This window comes from Charadrius vociferus, unplaced genomic scaffold (assembly GCF_000708025.1).
Source record: "Charadrius vociferus isolate BGI_N301 unplaced genomic scaffold, ASM70802v2 scaffold385, whole genome shotgun sequence".
NCBI lineage: Eukaryota > Metazoa > Chordata > Aves > Charadriiformes > Charadriidae > Charadrius > Charadrius vociferus.
This window is the reverse complement of record NW_009648925.1, coordinates 1,015,248-1,024,790: the sequence shown is the minus strand read 5'-3', so window position 1 is coordinate 1,024,790 and position 9,543 is coordinate 1,015,248. Positions and strand designations below refer to the sequence as shown.

The window sequence follows — 9,543 nt, the reverse complement described above, 5'->3', positions numbered from 1 at the left end:
GGGGGGCGGTTGGGTGGGTGCCTGCAGCCTCTGAAGGAAGGGTTAGACCTGAAGCCCCTGGCTGGGGGGGGGTGGGGTGGTCTGGGTGCTCTCTGCCTCCAGCGGATCGCGTACAGTCCTGGAGCTGCGGGGTTTCACCCCGTCACACGGGGACAAGGGCACTCTGAAAAGGGGTGCTGTGCGGTGAGGCTTTGGAGCACTCAAACTGCCCAGGCTGCCCGTCAGACTTCACTTCTGTGTTACTGCCGTACTTCGCTAAAAATTACGTTACCCAAAAAGTGGAATTCCCACGCGAATTTCTCCTCCTGTTTTTCTGAAAAAGATCACAGAAGCGTTAATGAGAGGTGTATGATTTTTGTGAACCCTGAAATTGAAAGAAATGTGCGGTATGGAGAATAAATTAACTGTCTTACGGCAAGAGGAGCCATCTGTCTGGCTGGAGGCAAGCGGTGGACCTGGAGTTTGAACAGCAAAAGCAGATTAAAGTATTTAACTGGGTGAAAAAGATGTGATGTTAAACCCATGTAGAAATGCATCACCTATTTCTTCAGTGTCGTTCAAATTAACAACCAAGTTGCTAATGGAAGTTGACGTTTTGCCCGATATGTAGACTGTGTTAAGATAAAGTTTGAAAACAATTCATTTGAAAAGTAAAAGAGAAACACTGAATTAGTACTGTGTGTTTCATTTATCAGGTTGAAACAAGAGAAGATGAGGAACAAAACATCAAGCTGACTGAGATTTTGGAATTGCTGGTGGCTGCTGGGTATTTTCGAGCAAGAATCAAAGGATTATCACCCTTTGACAAGGTGAGACCAATGCAGTGTTTTTAAAAACCTTTTTTAAGTGTATGAGGATGACGTATTTTTTGCAAGTTAGTTTAGTAGTTCTAGGTGATCAAAAAAAAAAAAAAAAAAAGAGATACTTGGAACTCATAGAATCTTTAAGGAAGGGACCTTACAGATCATCCAGTTCCAACCTCCCTGCCATGGGCAGAGACACCTCCGCCCAGACCAGGTTGCCCAAAGCCCCATCCAGCCTGGCCTTGAATACTTCCAGGGATGGGGCCTCCACAACTTCCCTGGGCAATTTGTTCCAGTGCCTGACCGCCAAGGCTTTCCTCTGTAAATAATTCTGCAAATGACCCAGTTTCAGACAGATAGAACCTCGTCAGTCTTGAAAAATGATTTTGTGCTGCAAGGCCTCTTTTAAAGGAGAAAATTGGATGCAAGCTAATTCCCGGTGTGTTTTTCTGTGGGTGTTAAGGCCTAAATGAGAGTCATATATGGGAAAATTTGCCCCTCTGTCAACTGCAGTTAGAATAGCTAGAAAGACTTGATGCTTGGACATAGCATGGTAATTTTAAAAAGAAGTATTCATTGATGAGAAATGAGGAAATATTTGTCTTGAGAGGCTCTGTGTAAGAATGGAACAGTTAGCTTAGTGAGCTTATTTTGTGACTGTTTTTACATATCTTTCGAATGTTATGTATGTTAACCTTCCATTGTCCTGGGCAGGAAGTGTGTGATACTGGCAGCGAGCAAAGTTCAGGTTGAAACAAGAATTCTGAATTGTTTTAGTGCTGACTCTGTGAGAAATTCCTGAACCAAGGTTTGAAAGCAAAGAACTATGGCAGCCTTGAAATTGACTCTTCTGTTTGCTGCTGTGTCTTTCATCATAGCACAGCCTTACTTTGCAATACAATTTTAGTTTCTTCAAACTGCTTGGCATTACTGACCTTAACTGCTCAGGAGGCTGTGGACACAGACACAAGGTAGTTTCAAGGAGACTGCCTTAGGATGTAATATTGTTGCGTTTATGTGTAAAAATGGATGCATCAGGTTTATACCTGCCTAAATACAATTGCAAAGTTACCATTTCATGACAATGCCCAGCCTTTACAAAAATGAGCATTCCTATTGAAAGTGATCTAGGTGCTAGTATAAAAGGGATACTGGTCAACTGTTTCAGAGGGGAATGTGAGGGAGTCACATTAAAAAACCTTGTACAGAACACCCCGATTTGCTTTGCGATGTTGGTAAGTTATTCCACATTTCTAATCCCTTTCTCTCTTCTTTGCTTTTGCATACATTTAGGTTATCTTGCATATGTTTATGCAAGGTTGTCTTTAAATATTTATGTAAAGTTGATGAAATGGCTCAGGAGTTTAAATATGCCTAAGTATCTGTAGGAATAAGGCCTGAAATACAGATTTCTACAGAGCTGGGGATTTCCATTACTATGTTGATACTCTGCCCAGCACTTGGTGTTGCATATATCAGCAAGCAAAGAATAATAGTAGCAAAGGTATATAAAAAGGTAAATATGTGAATACAGAAATTATGATCCTTGATAAAATTTTTATGTGCTCACTTTTTAAAGATCATGACTTTTCATGTACTGTCATGGTTTATCTATTTATTTTTTTTTAGTCTGAGAGCTGTTTCAAAACTAATATATAGAGCTAAGAGAGGACTTTAGAATGCTTCTAACTGCTGGAGTTTTTTTCTGTCTTCTTGTATATGTGTATTGCAGGTAGAAGTTGATAAACGTATGCTCTCTGTATGTATTCATAGAATCATAGAATCATTAAGGCTGGAAGAGACCTTTAAGATCATCAAGTCCAACTGCTATCTGACTCTACCAGGCCCACTTCTAAGCCATGTCCCTGAGCACCATATCTAGACGGCTTTTAAATACATCCAAGGATGGCAATTCAACCACTTCCCTGGGCAGCCTGTTCCAGTCTTTGATAACCCCTTCAGTGTAGAAGTTTTTCTACATGTCTAACCTAAACCTCCTGTAGTGCAACTTGAGGCCATTTCCTCTCCTCCTATCACTTGTCACCAGGGAGAAGAGGTCCACCCCCACCTCTCTACAACCTCCTTTCAGGTAGCTGTAGAGGGTGATAAGATCTCCCCTCAGCCTCCTTCAGACTAAACAATCCTAAGTCCCTCAGCTGTTCCTCATCAGACTTGTCCTCCAGACCCCTCACCAGCTTTGTAGCCCTTCTCTGGACACGTTCCAACACCTCAATGTCTTTCTTGTAGTGAGGGACCCAAAACTGAACACAGTACTTGAGGTGGGGCCTCACCCGTGCCGAGTACAGGGGGATGATCACTTCCCTAGTCCTGCTCACCACACTATTCCTGATGCAGGTCAGGATGCCATTGGTCCTCTTGGCCACCTGGGCACACTGCTGGCTCATGTTCAGCCGGCTGTCCACCAACTCCCCCAGGTCCTTTTCTGCCGGGCAGCTTTCCAGCTGCTCCTCCCCAAGCCTGTAGCACTGCATGGGGTTGTTGTGGCCCAAGTGGAGGACCCGGCACTTGGCCTTGTTGAACCTCATGCTATTCCGGTCTCTCTGTAAGAATACTGAGGATGAAGAAAATACTAAGCTGGAGTTTCTAAAATAAACAAAGCCTTTAAGATGTATTTGGTTTTACCCCTTCAAATGAAAATGGAACTAATCATGCTGTTGCTCCTTTGCCAGGTGGTAGGCGGCATGACGTGGTGTATCACTACGTGCAACTTCGATATCGATGTTGATTTATTGTTTCAGGAAAACTCTACTATCGGTCAAAAAATGTAAGTTGATTAAATGGCAAGTGTGGTATTTTTTTTCCTTCTTAGAAAAGAAGCAGCAGGCCAGGGGGAGTTACCTGATATTTGCTTGTTTATAAGAAAGATTTCTAGTCCGTTTCCTGCTTTTCAAGACCACTCATTTGCAAAACATTGCACTAGTTTCTGGGTTTCTCAGACTGTAGTTCCACAAACTCTAAAACCAGAAAGAAGCTTATCCCAAAAAAGGCAGTGCTGTTCCCCTCTGGGCTGCCATGTTCTTAGATCCCTACTTAGCACTGAAAGCATTTGTGTAGCTCCACGTTATACTGGATTGGGAACTGATCCAGATTAAAACCTACCAAAAAAAAAAAATTAAAAGAAAAAAGGAAAATAGTTTTAACATGAATCAGTTCCTGGATCCAGTTCTCTCTGCAGCTGCACAGATGCTTGTGCTGGCACAAGGGGATGATGCAGAGGCCAAAACAAAGGGCAGAGGGAGACCACGCTGTTGGAAATGAGTGCAACATTAGAAGACCTTCCTTGAGTTCTCTATGTCTGCAGTTTTGCTGTGTAAATAATGCCTGATTCTCCGTTATGGTTCTGGGTTGGAATTGTAGGCATCAGCAAACAGAATTTAAAGCGTGACGCTGTTGCCAAAACAGTTACCTGCCCCGTACTGAGGAGAAGGAGGAGGAGTTCCTGATAGTGACCCAGTGAGGCCATTTTGGTTTGATTCATTTGTTACGCATGGAATTTGCTCATAAGCCAGCTAATTCCTGTATTAGGGAGGTTTTAAAAATTATTTATGCTGAGAAATGGAGTGCATTCTAGACTGCATGATTTCTTTATGCATTTCTGTGATAAAAGAGCCATAATTAAAATTTGCAGGAAGTAAAAATATCCAGTCAAGTTACAGTTACGTGAAGAGACTTGTTTGCTCAGTGTGGTTGAGAAGAAAATCTTTCTGTGCTGTTTTCTTGAAAGTTATTTAGCAATGGCAATACTGTAACACATTTAAAAATGAAGATTTGTGGTTATTGCCATTAAACTTGGAGACACTCAAATCATCATAGATAACTAACTACATAAAACATTGTTAAGTGCACAGAATTAAGTAGAGACTAGTCATGAAGGTGGTGGTGGTGGTAGTTTTTATAATTGCCAAGTTTTTATAATTTCCATCTTTGTTATCCTTAAGAACAGCAGGTTAGGGAATAGTTAAGTTGTTCTAAAAATGTTCTGTTATCTTTCCAGCTGACTGGATATAAAACTGGCAAAACAAAAACCAGGCTCCTCTCCCAAAACAGCAACAATGATTTATTTGTAAATCTAAAGTGTTCAGAGCCACACAAGCATAGGCTGTTTTGATGTCCATGTAATGTTTATATTGGTGGTGGCTCAGTGCTTCTGTGATGTTCTCAAGATAAGGAAAAGTTGTGTTTTCTCAGTTTTATTCTGAAGACATTTTGATGGTGTCCTAATATTTAAACGCTGGGTTGAAATAAACATGGAAACATACATTAGGACAGGATCCTGTATCTATTGGATAAATAACTTTTTTTTTTAATTGCAGTTACTTTGACTGTGCTGAGAGGTGATGCTATTTTCATGTTGTAAAATATTAGTATGATGCCAATAGTGGAAATTGCCTTTTATGTCAAAGTTTTCACTTCTCTTAAGAAGTTTAGCTTTTCAGGCTCTGTTCCCAGATTTTGGTCTCTTTCGTACATCTCTTGCTCCCCTTTTGTTCTTCCAGAATATCAGTTGTCCATTTGGGCAGTACTGAATATCACTGAGGTCAGCACTGGACCAGTTTCTTCATGGAAAAATAGTTTTATTTTCCCCAGTACAGTGTTCATCCACAATGCTGACACCTGCTTTAAAAATATGCTTGACAGCATTGGTAACAAAAAAATACCTTGCCCTAAAATAAGGGATTCGGTGAAAGCAGAATGATGTTCTTGTAGATGAATCGCTTGTGTTAGGGTAATCCTTTCACTTTACCAGCTCTTACTTGAGCGGTAGAATGAGATGGTTGCCAGCAAATTCAGTTTTAGTCACTTCAAAACCATGTGAAGTATACTGTGTATTTAGCTTTTATCTTTAATGTGTATTTAAACTCATAAAGTTTCAGTAGTAATGTCAAGATATATTTTTGGGAGTTCTCCTAAACAAATTTTTAAGTCCTTACATTTGTTTCTGGACTTTCTTTGAGTGCATATCTTTTACTTAGTATAACTGTTCTTAAAGCTAGTGTTTCTTCTTGTGTGCATATATCATAATATACAAAGGTGTTTGTAGATGTATCTTATATGAGCATTTCATTTGACCAGATATGCAGATCTTTAAAATGAAATCACAAGGTAGGAGCCTGCAAGAGGGGTTAATCACCTCTTCACAGACTAATAATATATATATAGTACAATGTAAAAGCTATTTTGTAAATGAAAGTTTGATTGCTTTTCACAGCTGTATACAATGGAAGCCACTAGAGGGAACCTTCTAACTACTAACTGTGTTTGCAAAAATAAGTTGTAATTTACAAAAGAAAATTGTAGCATATAAAAATATGTGGTTTTGTTGTTTTATAATAGTGCCTTAACAGAAAAAATTGTGTCAGTATTACCAAAAATGAAGTGCCCTCATCGTTTGGAACCGCATCAGATCCAGGGACTGGATTTCATTCATATATTTCCTGTTGTACAGGTAATAATTTTGTGATGTATGGATACTTTGCTGAAAAAGGCCATAAAAGTTGCATAAACATTTTAACAAAGATCTGTTTGAATTTTCTTTGAATCTTTATTTAGCTTTAGAATAATAATCACAGAGAAGTAGTTTAAATGAATGTTTTTAAAGAATTGAGTGGCGTTATGGATGATGGAATTCTTAAGCATTGTTTGATCCACATCTAAGCAAATCACAAAACAAACTCTTTAAATTCTTTGAAAGGGAGTCAGATTCTGCCTTTTGCGGAATGTCTGCTTAAAGAGACTAAAGTTTAAGCTTGTTTCGGAATCTGATAATCTACTTTTCCAGACGAGGACATAGAACAAACATCTTACAGTCTGTGTTTCAGCTTATAGCGTAAGTTATGCAGATAGTCATTCAATCAAAAGGATATGAATAAGGCGAAGGCCAGTTATGTTGTTTCTTTAAGCATAATTCATCCTTCATTCATACCACTTAAAAACTGTATGGGTGGAAAAATAAATTGCTTTGATGTGTGATCCTGTTACTGTGGATTTGTTGAGCACCACTAACTGACCATGTGCGTACTCATCATTCTCCATTTTATTAAGGTTTAAGCTAACATGTGATATGTTCTAGTTAGTGTGGTATCTTGAGAATCCTTGGTATGTCATTACCATTTTTTTATTTTACTTTCATCTACACACAGAAATGTATCTTTGATAAATAGGGAAAATGAAGACCATTCAGCAAGCTTCTTTTTCATTAAATAGCTCCTTACTTCCTGTCTGTGAAAGAATTTAGCAAGAAAGCGTTTAATCTAAATTCCAGTTTGTAAGAAATGGGGAAAACTTCTTGTTATCCCTTTCTTGTTATCTGTACAAGGGGCTGCTGAGAAAACCACACTTAACTGCACTGCCCACAAAAAGATGTGTGGTGGGTGCAGCTGTTACACAGCTTTCAAGCTGTGCTTGCGCTGCCTCAGGTGGAAAGTTTGTATCTTGTTAATGTGAGTTTTTACTTCTAAACTTGTATTTTCCTACTTCCCCCTCAAAAAAATCCCAACCCAGGTTAATTTCTTGCCTTAGTCACTTGATGATAATGAACGATTACTTTTATGAAATAAAAGACTTCTGTCACAGGAAAAATAATTCCTCTCCTAAAGTGAAAACATAAACTATTACTCCTGCTGTAAAAACTATAGTGCTAGGTATTCTTTTCTCTGATCTGCTTTATCCAAAACCTTGATTTGGGATATTGCCTCTGGAAAGGAGAAACATTAATTCTAAGCAGGGAGGAAATCAGCTTTCTCCGAGAGCAGTGATTCTCAGTATTAGTAGCTGACCAGTAGGTGGTATATCTAATCCATACTTGGTGAAGAAGTCTTTCTTGATGATCTTAGTTTTTTGTTTTTTTTTTATGTAGAGGATCTTTTTTAGAAATTGAGGCTTTCTGTCTGGTCCCTGTGAAGTTCTGCTTGCTCCAGATACCGTTGTTCCCCATTTTGTCCCACCCAAGCTAGGCGTTCAAGAAAACTTTTATGGGTGTCACCAGTATACTGTGTTCTGAAAAATACCATGCAAGAGCTATAGTAGGCTGATCACACCATAGGATGTAGGAATTATGTAATTATGTATTTGATAATGACGTTTTACATGACGCCCTGTTAAATTCAAGATTTCGCTTGCTGTCTGTAAATCTCTCATCAGTCCCCAAGTCTTACAGCAGCTCTTTCCTCTGCCTGGTATTGTGTCCCAATAGCTCTCGCACTGTGCAAGCTACTCTGGTGAAATTGATAGGAGGAATTTAGATAATTCTTCCCAACAGGAAGAAATCAGATTGGGTTGGCTCACTGCCATGGACTGTAGCAGAACTTAAAAAAGAAAAGAAAGAAAAAGACTAAAAAAAAATAATAATATCCAGTGGGCAGAAATGGTGCCATTCTTCCTAGTAAATTCTGCTTATGTTCAGAGAAAAGTATGTACACAATCTTATGTTGAGATGTGCTTTGTAATTAATAGTCTGCATTTTCATCTCTCTTGTCATCACCTTCCCCACGCTTTCCAGGGGTTCATGGTTATAGCACAGAAAACTGTTGCTGGTTCAAACTTGGATCCTAAGATTGATCTGATCTCTTATGTGACCTCCTGCACAGGCTGTCAACAGCCCACAAGATTTATCTTCTTCAACATTGTTTTAAAAGTACTTCAATCTCTTGTGGCTTTTTGCGTGGTCTTATAAATGTCAGAAGTCGTCTTTTTTCCTGTACGGGCATGTGGTTCTTCTTGAATGCTTCATAGGCTTGAAGATGCGTCTTTTCATGGTGGAGCTGTAGTTTTTAAAAACAGTAAATGATCTGTAGCAGGAAAAATTTATAGAAATGCATATAATCTAGCAGTAATGGCTTCTGCCTGGGGTTGTGTTCCAAGTGGTATCTTGTGTGGGAGTATAATGGACTAATGATACAAGACAGGTTCAGTGTTGGGTCCTGGCACTGAGAGCCCAGAATGTTTTTTTGTTCAACTTTAAGTTCCAGCAGAGCTCCCATCTCCTCCCACTCAGACTGCCAGAGATGGGTGCTGTGAACAGTTCAAGCTTGCTTTGTAGAAGGATGACTGTACCACAGCCCACAGACTATATAAAAGCCACCTGGACTATCCATTTGTTTTGAAGTATGCTCCCCAGGGCTTCTTTGGAGTAGAGAGGGATGAACCTGTATGCATGTAGAGTATAATCACATTTTTGGATACGTGCTGCAAATCCAATGCTTCCTAGAACTGAGGGATTTATTATTTATTTGGTATGACCTGCTCAGTAGAAGGACAACCTTGATAGTTTTTAGACTACATCAGAGTTTTGAGTTTTTTGAATGTAAAATGGCTGGTACAGCTGAGCTCTTGGTCTCGTGAAATGTGCAGGCTATTCCATGGTATAGATGAAGACAAAATGTGTCACAAGTGGTGTCCCCCAGGGCTCAGTGCTGGGGCCAGTTCTCTTTAATATCTTTATCAATGATCTGGATGAGGGGATTGAATGCACCCTCAGTAAGTTCGCAGATGACACTAAGCTAGGTGGGCGTGTTGATCTGCTTGAGGGTAGGATGGCTTTGCAGAGGGATCTGGACAGGCTGGACCGATGGGCCGAGGCCAATGATATGAGGTTCAAGGCCAAGTGCCAGGACTTGCACTTGGGCCACAACAACCCCATGCAGTACTACAGGATTGGGGCGGAGTGGCTGGAAAGCTGCCCAGCAGAAAAGGACCTGGGGGTGTTGGTGGACAGCCGGCT

At 39.9% G+C, this 9,543-nt stretch overlaps 1 protein-coding gene across 1 annotated transcript in view; it reads left to right on the top strand.

The window, feature by feature from the left end:
• The first annotated feature begins 388 nt into the window (after positions 1–388).
• Positions 389–9,543, top strand: part of CCDC93 (coiled-coil domain containing 93) — a 52,668-nt gene continuing 43,513 nt past the window's right edge. Inside the window, exons 1-4 of the mRNA XM_009887301.1 lie at positions 389–460; positions 696–809; positions 3,494–3,588; positions 6,159–6,270. Coding sequence (XP_009885603.1) covers positions 389–460; positions 696–809; positions 3,494–3,588; positions 6,159–6,270 — 393 coding nt within the window. The remainder of the gene's footprint in view (positions 461–695; positions 810–3,493; positions 3,589–6,158; positions 6,271–9,543) is intronic.